The sequence below is a fragment of the Pezoporus wallicus genome, unplaced genomic scaffold, assembly GCF_028554395.1.
Source record: "Pezoporus wallicus isolate ANWC-B61680 ecotype Strahan unplaced genomic scaffold, APGP_CSIRO_Pwel_v1 scaffold_13428, whole genome shotgun sequence".
NCBI classification, from domain to species: Eukaryota; Metazoa; Chordata; class Aves; order Psittaciformes; family Psittacidae; genus Pezoporus; species Pezoporus wallicus.
Genome location: NW_026637482.1, coordinates 1,761,672 through 1,773,530, shown reverse-complemented (window position 1 = coordinate 1,773,530; position 11,859 = coordinate 1,761,672). Strand labels below are relative to the sequence as shown.

Sequence of the window (11,859 nt, the reverse complement as noted above, 5' to 3'; positions counted from 1 at the left end):
CTGTGCAAAGGCAGCATCAATGAATAATCCTGAAAGAGTTAAAAATCAGCTTTCTGGCCAAGCCCAGTGTAATTGCCAGCCCAGCATAACCCAGACAACCAACCTTGTGACATCCAGGACATCCTGCCCCACAGAATTGAGTCTCGAGGGGCATCTGCACTGATGGACACCACAGCTTCTGCTGGATGCTGTTCAGGAGCTGATGCTTCATCATCCAGGTTCTTGGGATGCCCTGAGTAAATTTCCTTAAAGAGCTCTTTGGCAGCAAACCCAACCGGCTGCCCCCAGCCAGCTCTTCCCTATGGAGCCAGGCTGAGAGAGCTGGGCTGGGGCAGCCTGGAGAAGGCTCCTGAAGGGAGACCTGAGAGCAGCTCCAGTGCCTGAAGGGGCTGCAGGAAAGCTGGAGAGGGGCTTGGGACAAGGGATGTAGGGACAGGCCAAGGGGAATGGCTTTAACCTGCCCGAGGGGAGACTGAGATGAGCTCTTAGGCAGAAGCTCTTCCCTGTGAGGGTGTTGAGGCGCTGGCACAGGGTGCCCAGAGAAGCTGTGGCTGCCCCATCCCTGGCAGTGTTCAAGGCCAGGTTGGACACAGGGGCTTGGAGCAAGCTGCTCTAGTGGAAGGGGTCCCTGCCTGTGGCAGGGGTTGGAGCTGGAGGAGCTTTAAGGTCCCTTCCAACACATTCTCAGTCTGGGTGGATTCAGCAGATGGATCCAGAGGCCATCGTGGTGGAGCCGGGGAGGTCACTGCTCCTGTCCAACCAGCTGCCTGCAGCTTCCTGAGGGAGCAGGTAGATATTTTCCTCCTCTTTAAAGGACAACTGACATTTGACTGCCAGCAGGGTTATAGCAATGATCGGGTCTGTATCATGGTGCTGAAGACAATTTTATCTGTTGTGTAATTGAAGGGACAAGTGCCCTCCTGGAACCTTTCAGGTGCAGGCGTGCGTTTGACACTGAATTTAACCCAATAATGTTGGCTGCAGAGACCTCAAAGGTTAAAAACCTTCGTGCAACTTTCAGTACAAGCAAAAGCTCCCCAGACTGAGTGGTTGTAGTAAGATTAATGCCCCGATCCAGCTCTTAGCACCCCAATCTGGGCTTGGGGTGGAGGGGGAGAGACCACAACCATGGGCAGGATTGTACTGAGTAAACTCGGTTGAGGTTGTCCCCATCAGGTGTGCAGCTGTTACCTTAAACACCGCTCCTGGTGAGTTAATAGAGTCTGATACAATAATATCAAATTAACAGCAAACTAAACACAAAAGCAGTTGGGACCCTAAATTTTACAGTATTAGGGGTATGATTGGTACAGTTTTTTACACCTACCTGGGTAAGGTGGCCAAAGTCCTGCTAATGGGTGAAGATTGGAAAGGATTCACGGTGGTTGGGCAATTACAGAAGTGTAATTGTATAGAAAACTGCTGGTGTTCAAGCACAGAAGCCAGTGGTTTCACAGACTGAGCCCAGTCGATCAGGAGAGAACCTGATCGATTTGGCTTGACCTTGAGTTGGCTGAATTAACACACACAAGAATAAAATCAAGTTGCCCAGTAGGAAAGGTTGTACAAAAGCTTTAGAATTTGCAAATTGAGGGGCTTGTTTGCATCTTCTTTTCCTGTTTAACTGGTAGATCAACAACCTAACAGGCACATAGAAAACAGTTTGGGTTTTTTTCCTTTAACCTGCCCAAAACTCTTCAGTTCTGAGCTAGTAGAGTCAAGAAATGCCATGAAATGTGCAAGTTTTCGGGCTGCTTTTGCAGTGAATGATGCCCAACTCATCTGTAGCTTCCAACCCACCACCTTGTTTTTGTAGTGAGATCAGAGTTGTTCTCAATTAAATGGGGCAGGACAATTTCTCCCTCATCAGGGACACATGAGTCAGGACTTCACATGCACAACCTCCTCACTAACAGCTTGGGTCTTCTGGACCAGATGGTTCTCTGGGTGAGGATGGAGCAGACCTTCCTTCTCCTCTCCAGCCCTGTGGCAATGGATTTCTCTCTCCACTGCTACTCAAGGACCTTAAGCAGATGGCGATCAGCACTTGGAGCAAGGATATGAGCATGATAACGCTAAGGTCCTGGTGCAACACTCACCCCACACCCTGAAAACCAGAGACACACCACATGCTTAAACGGTGTGGCCAGAACAAGGGGAAAGAGCCACCAGTGGTCTGGTCTGAAGGGGACAGTTCTATCTCTCCTCTGCTCCTCCCTGTGACCGCATGTTCCCAGGGCCTTGTTGGGATCGTACCTATTGCAGCTATAGAAGTTGAGTTGGCAAGAGCCCTCCATTAGGTGAGATTCAGCATGACATTGCAGCACGTCTCTTCTTCCACCGAGCACAGATTTAAACAACTTCCTAGTTAATACAACAAATACAATCATGTTCTTCCCATTGCTCATCATGGAGAACATTATAAAACCATGTGTGCATGTTAGGTCTGATAGCCACACCAAGACTCACTGGCCACACGGCAATATGCAGCAGCTATCACATAAAACAAACACGACCACACTCTGTATTTACTGTTTTAATTATTTTATTATTATTATGATGCATAATAAATCTTTCACACAAAGTCATGAAAAGGATCCCCAGTGTGGTACATTACAGATCTGAAGGAAACCAGAGTATTTGTGACCGTGCCAGACTGCAGACACCGGGATGCTGCCAGACCCACACAATGCTCAAACTCTTGGAAGAGCCAATGGGGCTAGCTTGGATTTCAGCATAAATCTTGGTCTGTCTCCGCTCTTTGGGCTTTGGATTGTAACTCCAGCTGTTCCAAACCAGCCAGGCCCTAGGAGCACTAAATATGAACTAAATGCACAAGGAAATTATGTGATGGGAACAAACCTGTTCCTTCTGCACTTCAACTCGAGGTCATCGCAACAAGAGGACAGTGAGAAATAATTTACTGTGTGATTGATTCAGCAGCTGGTTTGACCTATTCTATCAGATTACTGCTCTATGTACCTTCCCCTTTATGAAAAGGCCTTTCAAAGAGAAGAATCAGGTTCTCTCCAGCTTGACACCCTGCCAAAACGCATCACCTCTGCTGGGCTGTGTTTGTGAAGTGCTCACTCCTGCTGCAGGCAGTGGGGAGAAGGGTGCTCACCTCAGGTTCGGGTGCTCATGGGCACTTTAAATCAGATTTAAAATGAGCCATCCAGTACCTTCAGAACCCACAGTTTAAAAGTGCATCTTCAGACTGACCCTTCCAAAGGCCGGGCAGCCCTGCTGACTCACAAACACTCTGAGTTTTGTAATAAAGATGAAATTACAAATCACTACAATAACCAAGAAGAGTTATCCCCTTTCAACGTTTGCTGCTCAAAGACGAAATAAAGCAGACCAAAAAAACCCCAAAAAACAGCACAAACCTCTGTGCAGCTCGGTCATGGTTCATTCCACCTATTTTGCTAAGAAAAATTGCATCCCCAGTCTCAACTATTGCCTTTTTGAAACAGCTTCTGTCATTTTAAAGCCCTAAATGCTCCTGGGTTGTACACATCACTTTGTAGCTATGCTTAAATAAATTTGGAAAGCTTTGCTGCCTTTTGTTTTTTTTTAAGCCAGCATTTCCATTTGGGTAGGACTTAAATGGACTCCCACCTCTAAATGAGCAGGTAAAAGGAAAGTACAATCCTAGCTCATCCTTCAGGGAAATAAAAATAAAGGAAGGGTGCAAGAAATTCTATTAAAAACCACTCAAAGAACTGTTTGAAAGCAAATGCACCTGATTCTTCAGGTCAATAAACAGAACATGCTGGAGCAGGTGGCGGATACAGGGGGTTGCCATGTATCTTTAGGAGCTAATTCCTTGTTTTTTATGTTTTGGCATGCAATGCACTGGTGGCAGTCCACACAGCAGCATGTGGGGTTAGGAGAGTGTCTGCATGCACGTGCCACAGGCACCATCAGGAGCCTCCCCAGAGAGGAAACGATCCTCGCCTCGAAAAATGAGATATTCGGTCAAAATCAGGTCAAGCCATTTCTTTTGTTCTCCCAACTGCATAAACAGGTATATCAGGAAAGGACACTTAAAAACAACAACAACAACAAAAGAGAAGTATTCTACATTCAGGTAAATTTATACTTATACATAAACCCTGTAATAGCAAACGGCATTTTCAACACAAAACTTAGCCAAGGATCCCCGTGACACTGTCACCATCCCACACCATTTTAACAGGACACTGTTCTATTGTACAATCCTACAACTATTTTCTTTGGAGAGTTTTTTGTTTGTTTTCCCACACACACATTCAATTTCCAGGAACAACTTTTGCTCAGACACGCAGTAAAACAAGTCTGCAAGGGACCTGACTCTGGAAGATGGTGTTTGTAGCCCTCTATCGAGTGTTTGCCAGTCAAAAAACAACAACAAAAAAGACTTTCTGTTGAAAATCCTCCCACAAACATTTTGTCAGCTAAATCAAGTGTTTTAAATCAGGCTGGGAGCTAATCTCATTAATATGCTGCTTGCTTAGTTCATTTGGTTGATGGCGTAGACACCAATTTAATGTCTACAGCCTTGAGAGTGCCACCGAAGTGAAGGGCTGTGAGTGAAAGCACAGGATTAGGTGACGAGCAACCCGTGGCAGAATCCAACAGACCACAGAAAGCTTGACCCAACAAACCTCCCTCACTTGAAAGAAACAAGAATACAAATGCTGTTTCCAAAACAAAGTCCGCAATCCCTTCCCTCATTTATCCCGTTAAGTTAAAAGAACAATCGGGTTTGTGGTTGGTAGTAACATCATACCCCATGTGTAAGGCCTCATTTTCATCAAACAAGCTCTAGGTTACAGGACTATAAATGCAAGGTTCGCCTACAAGCCGTCGGTTCCTCACACCACAGTCTGTTGCCAGCGTGTTGGTGGCAGTTTGCTTCCAAGACGTTGACACTGGACTGTGCACTAGCGGCAAGCTTCATTCTCCAAAAGCTGTGGGGTCAGAGGGTGCACGCTGGAGGGGGTCACGTATTAACACGCGGTGCAGGTTTCTGTTTTCTGTAAGACAAGGGAGCTGCGTTGGCTTGGCTGCGGCACCTCCTTCAGCCAGAGTCCATAGTGAAGAGCTGGATGTCATGCGGGTTCCAGTACAGGGCCACGGCGGAGTTGTAGACCAAGGACCAAACGTAGGGGATGAAGAACTCCTCGGGCTGCTCCTCCTCCACATACTTGAACTTCAGCTCGGGGAACTTCTGCAATGAGAGAAACCAAAGTCCATTGAGGGGAGGTTTGCCAGTGCGTGTGTTTGCAAACACGCAGCCCACATAAACACCGAGGTCTGGTGAAGAAAGTCATGGGAAGAGCTGAACCATTAGACCTGAACGAAAACATTTATGGGATGAGGGGATCATTTATGATTTCTCCTCTGAGCTGAACGCTACATTCGCATACTGTATTCAACTCACACTCAATTTGGCTGTTAACAAAGACTAAACATGTGAATCCTTTGCAAAACACAAAGGTCTAAAGGAAAACTCATTTTTAGCAGCCACACAAAAACCTTCTTGCATGTGCATGTACAGACCTGTTCATTGCAGTTTTCCCTACAAAGCATTTTGCTATTAATTGTACTCAGCATCTCAGCAGGACAATTCTATGGAAATGCTGTGAGAATAAACATATCTTGTGATAAGTTTTCAGTGTCCTGGCAAACTGATTTTTTCCATCTGTTCTGAAAGACTTCATGTACTGGTGGTTGGAACTGGATAATCTTAAGGTCCTTTACAACCCTAACTATTCTATGATTCTATGACATAGAAGTTTCCAGGAGAGAATAGCTCTTCTTCCAGGAAGCATGGTGGGAAGCATGTGTAGGTTCCATGGGTGAGCTCACTGGGTCCAGGAGGCCACTTTCAGTGTTGCTGCGGGTTCTCCTGCACTCTCGGGTAGGTTGCTACCTCTGTGCCTTGGCTTTCCCATTGCTTAGGAGCACGCTAATGGCATCACTGTGGTAACTAAGAGTGCAGGACCCTGCAAGCTCCTCAACTGCAACACATCATGTGTCTATCCCACTTCAGCCCCTTAAGGCTGTAACTACAAGACCTGTACACACAGACCTCATTGCCTATCTACCCATGTATATCCCCGCCTGGAACTTAGAATCATAGAATAGTTAGGGTTGGAAAGGACCTTAAGATCACCCAGTTCCAACCCCCCTGCCATGGGCAGGGACACCTCACACTAAACCATGTCACCCAAGACTTACAGGCTAGACAACAATAACTTCAATGAAAGCTCTGTTTTTCAGTACCAGCTTCAAGCAAAGCACACAGCTTTAAGAATCAGCACACATCGGATGTCCTACCCCGGCCCATCCTAACTGGACAGACATGCTGTATCCTCCATTTTCCAGTGTTCTCATTTCTTCCCTCCCAAAGCAGCACATACACTGCAAACCCACTGCATTCACTCTCAGTAAGCGTGCGTTTTGAGGAAGAGCTGAGCCTACTTTTGTATTGTGCTCTTCAATCATTTTATCTATTTCTAAATGTTGCCTATGTCAAGAGCTTGGCAGAGTCTCAGATAAAAGCCACATTACAATGATCACTGGGGTAAGATAAAACATGACCCATTTTATTATTTATAAGGCTGTGGCTGAGACTAAGAATAAACTCTATGGTGTGACACGATCAGAACAAGCACAGCGATGGCTAAGAAGCCTCTTTGCCCATTAATAATGAAGGGATACCCTATCATCTTTCTTGAGCTCAGAGTGTCCTGTTTCCTTGTGTTAGGGTACAAGACCCTTCTGTCTGGAAAGACTCCTTTGAAGGGGCACTTCTCAGCCACTTGCCTTTCAGCGTTGTTTATGTAACTTTTAGACACCCACATTATTTGTATTCTCGGGGTCGGAAAGCATGGAAACTGCTCTACTTCCTTGTGTTGCTGTTGTTACTGGAGCAGTCTGGTGCAAACACTGAGCATACAGTTACACCAAGCCACAAAGGTGCCACCTGCATTATGCAGATGTCTCCACGGGCAGCTTCATTCAACCACAGGTGACAATGTGCCAGCTCCTACGTGTCTCCATGGACAGCCTTTTCAGCTTCACTCAACCACAGCCTTGGGTGACGACGTGCCTTCGGCTCCACTGATGAGGATGTTGGTGTCACCTTCCAGCATGCTCTAAGGTCCTGGAGCTGCTGCTGTTTGGCTTGTGTTGAGGCCCTTCACCACAGTTCTATTGGGCTGGATGCCAATCTTTAGCCTGGGAGGAATCATTTTGGCCATTGGTGTGGCTGTCTTTATAGTCCTGGATGACTTCAGCATGTGTGGAGAGCTCATCCTTAACAGCAACCCGGGATGGAAGGAGGACAGTATTGTTTCTAGCACTACCATCTCTATTTAAGGAACTAAGGCAGCTAAAAGTTAAGGTTGTTAAAGGCACTTCTGCATCTGGCTCCCTTTGAGTTCAAAGACCAGAACCTCAAAGGTACATCAGCAAGTTTCGTTTCCTGCATCAGTCATGCAGTCTGTGGTAGAGAAGCTCTCTCACGGCCCTTTTGTGCACCTAAACCATTTTCTACTACCTGTCTACAACCTCTCTTCCCCAGATCTGTTTTGATCAGCCTGCTGAATCTTCTGCATCATCTTGTTTCCTCACTCTATGATACCTTGCAGCCATACTCACCCCCATCTCTCATTTTCTGTCTCCTGGCCTTCTCTCATCTCCAATTTCCTTCCACTGCATCTTTATAGGTCTCTTTAGCAAATCTTTCTATTCTGCACTTGCCCAAGTTTTCTTTTTGCTCATCAGCCTTGTGAGATCCTCCTTTTCATTAACATCCTCTATCCCCTCCCACTTTGGCTCCAAGCCCTCAAGCTGTGCCTGCCTTCCCTCTCTGCCACACCATCCCATGACTCCTTTGGTAGGTTAAGCCTTTCTCCAAGTAAGCCCTCATGTAGATTTTAATTATTATTATTATTATTTTAAACTGATATTCTACCCTGCTTATCCTCAGTGTAATCTTCCCCACTTCCCTCCTAAATGCTTCCTGCCTGTGGTCAGTATAGACAGGAACATGTTCAGTTCAGCATTGCATCAGCAGAATGAATAGTTAAAGCTTAAGATTAAACCGCTGCAACATCTCCTAGTAGGGAAAAGCCCTTACACAGCTGCCACTGTTCACCCCAAAGGTGGCTGCACGCCAGTACTGCAGCCTGTAGTAGTCCTTCTGGGAGGGAAGGAGGTAAAAAAAGTGATTAAAGATGCTCATTGGAGTTGAATGAAACGTACAACTATTTTTCACCTTCAAGGTCACAGATTATAGCTGCTGGTTTTGCAAGCACTTATGGCAGAAGTCTGGGACCGTTCTGGGCTCTCAAGCAGCTTAACAAACATCTTTAGCTTTAAAACAGCAGGTAAAACTGCATTAGAAATTCCAATAGCTACATCTGAGACGCTCAGCTCTTACTATCCCATTATCTCTCAGCTGAAAGGACAGCATAAAATAAATAGCATTCATATTTTCAGGCAGTAACAGTCCTGCATTGATTTTATTATCAAGCCTTTCTTCAGACTGATCAATGTTGCCATCTATTGTGATCGTACCGTAGCAATTTAATAATCAATTTCGGATTAAAGACTATAATTTACTGCAATCAGCCTGGACTCTCTCACACTCAACGTATGCCTTGAGCAGTCTGCACGTTTATCTTGGAATGTAGACAAGGAATGTAGACAAAATTTTTAAGGAGAGGTATAATACACGATGCAATTACATACACACAATCTCAACTGTATCTTTATAGGACAAACATAAGTAATGGCAGAAGTGATGGATACTTGATGGTCCACCTGAATAGTGGGCCCAGAATAGCTCAGTGCATTGCTAACGAGACACAGAGAATTTGAATTCCAGGTCAGTAATTCAAGCCCAGCTTCTTTAGGTGACTGCAGTGATCCATGGCTGTGTGGTGGCCATGTCTTCTCATTTATTAAAAATGAGAAATCCTATAGGCTCAGCATGGAGAGAACTGCACCTTACAACATCTACCAGCGTGGCAGGCATCCACTGTAAAGATAAAACACTACCCATACTGTTTCACTCTTAGGGTGTTCACTGTAACCAGAATTTGTTAACATTCAAAAATCATCAAATTTAAGTCACCTCAATAAGGTTCTTACTTACCAGACTGACTTTAAAACAATTTATAACAGCAGGGGTTAAACACCACATAAAAAGCTTGACTGATGCCATAAAGCTGTAAGATTCTTGATGGGTGGGAGTTTAAGGAATGTTTAAATTCAGCTCTGTGCTATTTATCTCCTGCATGTACTGCTTCCAAGTGAGTGGTCAGAGCCGTCACCATGTGCTGCAGACAGACAGGAGATGACACCAAATGAATGTTTCAGGAGAGCTGTAAAGCAGCCAGGTCACAGGAGTCTTGGGGCACTCCCAGCCACCACTGGAGAGAGTTTTGTCATGGTTAAAATTCCCAAAGTGGAATTTCGTAGCATTGCAGGAATGTAGAAACCCCCTTTCCTCCCCTTTATTCCTCTTGTGCCCAACTTAATCCTGGAAAGACACTTGCTCCCTAGCTGGTGAGACCCAAATGAATCTGATTCTTAGCACTTGCTGAGAAGAGGGACCACTCTAAGGCATCTTAAATGATAATACTTAATAAGAGAGGAAAAGTCTTGGCATGGGATAAATTACCCCTATTTTTCCTTCACATCCCTACTCGTTCAGCTGGATGGTGTTGAGAGACGTAAAAACACTTCGTTACCTGTTCGCTTTGCTATTTAAGTTTTTAAACTAATTACCCTGAAGTAAAGAGGTCCAGTGGAGCCATTATTTGCATTTATCCCCAGTTATTACCAGAGGAGAGACAACCCCAACCAGTTTAAAACAAACCAACCTGAGAACCTGAGAGCCAGGGTTAACACGAGGATGCGAACTGCACAATTTAAATACAGAAACCACTTACCAGCTCTGGTGAATCAACCTACCACAGCACCCTGTCTTGTTTTCTTCTGCCAGACAAAGCAGAAGTCAAGATTTAGTGGTTGGGATGAGGGTATAAACTAGACAGACCAAGAACTTTGCAGACTGTCTGCGTTGCCAATCATAGGATTCGATGAAAAACCACAGGAAGTCCGATGAACAGATGCAGAACTGAACTGCACTAACTCCCCTACCGCAGGAGTTCAACAACACTGGGGCTTTTTTTTGTTGTTGCTTTTGCAGTTAACGATTAGGAAGATAGCATCACAGCCAGCCAACAGCACCTGGCACGGCTCCAGCCAACTCAGGGGCACTTGAGCCATACATTAAATAAAGAAAGTCCCCTTCCCTTCACAAATGAGCCACCAGAGCTGCTGTTCGGCTGCAGTGTCATGTCAGTGGATGATCTCCACTCAGATAACATAAGCAAGGGCAGATGGAGCTGGTTTAAGATTGATGGAGCAGAGCTACGTCTTTGTCTCTTCACTTATGTAGATGCTTAACTGGATGAAAAGCAGCCCTCATCAAAAAACAGTCACTGTGGGAAGGAAAGAAGTCAAAGAATTGCTTTAACATAGAACTGGATAATAATCTTTTCCTTGAGACCTCCCTTAGAAACACTGGTTTCTGAAACAGTCCAAAGCAAGTCACTAATTTTTGTTGCCCAGAGAAGCTGTGGCTGCCCCATCCCTGGCAGTGTTCAAGGCCAGGTTGGACACAGGGGCTTGGAGCAAGCTGCTCTAGTGGAAGGGGTCCCTGCCCATGGCAGGGGTTGGAACTGGATGACCTTTAAGGTCCCTTCTAACCCAAACCATTCTATGATTCTACGATTTTCAAAAGCACATGACTGGTTTAGGAGAAAAGTACCATTTCCAAAGGAGTCTGAACTCATCTGAGAGTCTAATTCACATTAACCTTCCACCCATCTGAAGGTTCAAAGTCTTCTGGAAAACACGATTTGTGTGTGTTTGAAAAAGCTTAGCATGAGTCGTGCTTGGTAACCTAATGACATGCTGGCAAATTACATGTTTCATATCGATTCAGCTAAATATTACAGTACTGCCTTTGGAGCACCTGCAGGATTGGACCTTACCAGCAAAATACACCAACTGGCAAAGAAAAAAAACCCAAACTGGCTCAAATTCAGCACCCTACCAAGTCTTTATTATAGAGACCACAGCAAAAATTTACCCCAACGAGGTCAGTCCTACAACCTGCCTTGCACCAGGTAAAGAGTTTGAGCCAAGAAATAACATTTCTAACTGCCTGCAAAATCCACAATGCCACCCCAAAATCAGAGTTAAATTAATGAAAACAACTCAACGGTCATGCCTGGCACACTGTTCATGGTACAGATATGCAAGTATACATGTAAACTTTCATATATTTAATTTTTATCCAAATAAAAAGCACTTAAATGGTTTTATAGAGCAAAATTTCAGAAGAAAAATTCTCAGTATGTGTTCTAAGATACCGACAGACTGAATTTTTGCAGTTATTTAATTGTTCTGGGGAGATAATGCCGTTTCATCTTCCCCTGGTTCTGTCTGTGTCTACTGTGCTACTTCAGCCAGACGGTCTCTGTGGCTTTGGTGAAATATCTGTATGGGCTACACTGCACCTGCCCAATACCATCTTTATCTCCTTCTCGGGCTTGAAAGACAGATAGCCCAGAAGACGATGGTGGGGAGATGAAGGAAGCAAACAGGAAACCTGCTAGACTAAGCATGAGCAGCAAGTTCAGAGACCTGCGTAAGGAATAGGTGCAAATTTAAAGACAGAGAAGAAAACAGCGGCTTGGAGCATGTCAGGAGGCTTTGAAGAAGAAATAGAAAACTCAAGATGATAATAAGAGATTCAAAACAATATATGAGTGAGCTAAACATCCC

At 45.0% G+C, this 11,859-nt stretch overlaps 1 protein-coding gene across 11 annotated transcripts in view; it reads right to left on the bottom strand.

Annotated features, from left to right (window-relative positions):
* Positions 1 to 2,527: 2,527 nt before the first annotated feature.
* DYM (dymeclin) overlaps positions 2,528 to 11,859 on the bottom strand; it is a 224,266-nt gene continuing 214,934 nt past the window's right edge. For all 11 annotated transcript variants that reach the window (XM_057405672.1, XM_057405680.1, XM_057405676.1 and 8 more), the window contains one exon: positions 2,528 to 5,215. In XM_057405672.1, the coding sequence (XP_057261655.1) occupies positions 5,066 to 5,215 (150 nt within the window). In that variant the 3' untranslated portion in view covers positions 2,528 to 5,065. The remainder of the gene's footprint in view (positions 5,216 to 11,859) is intronic.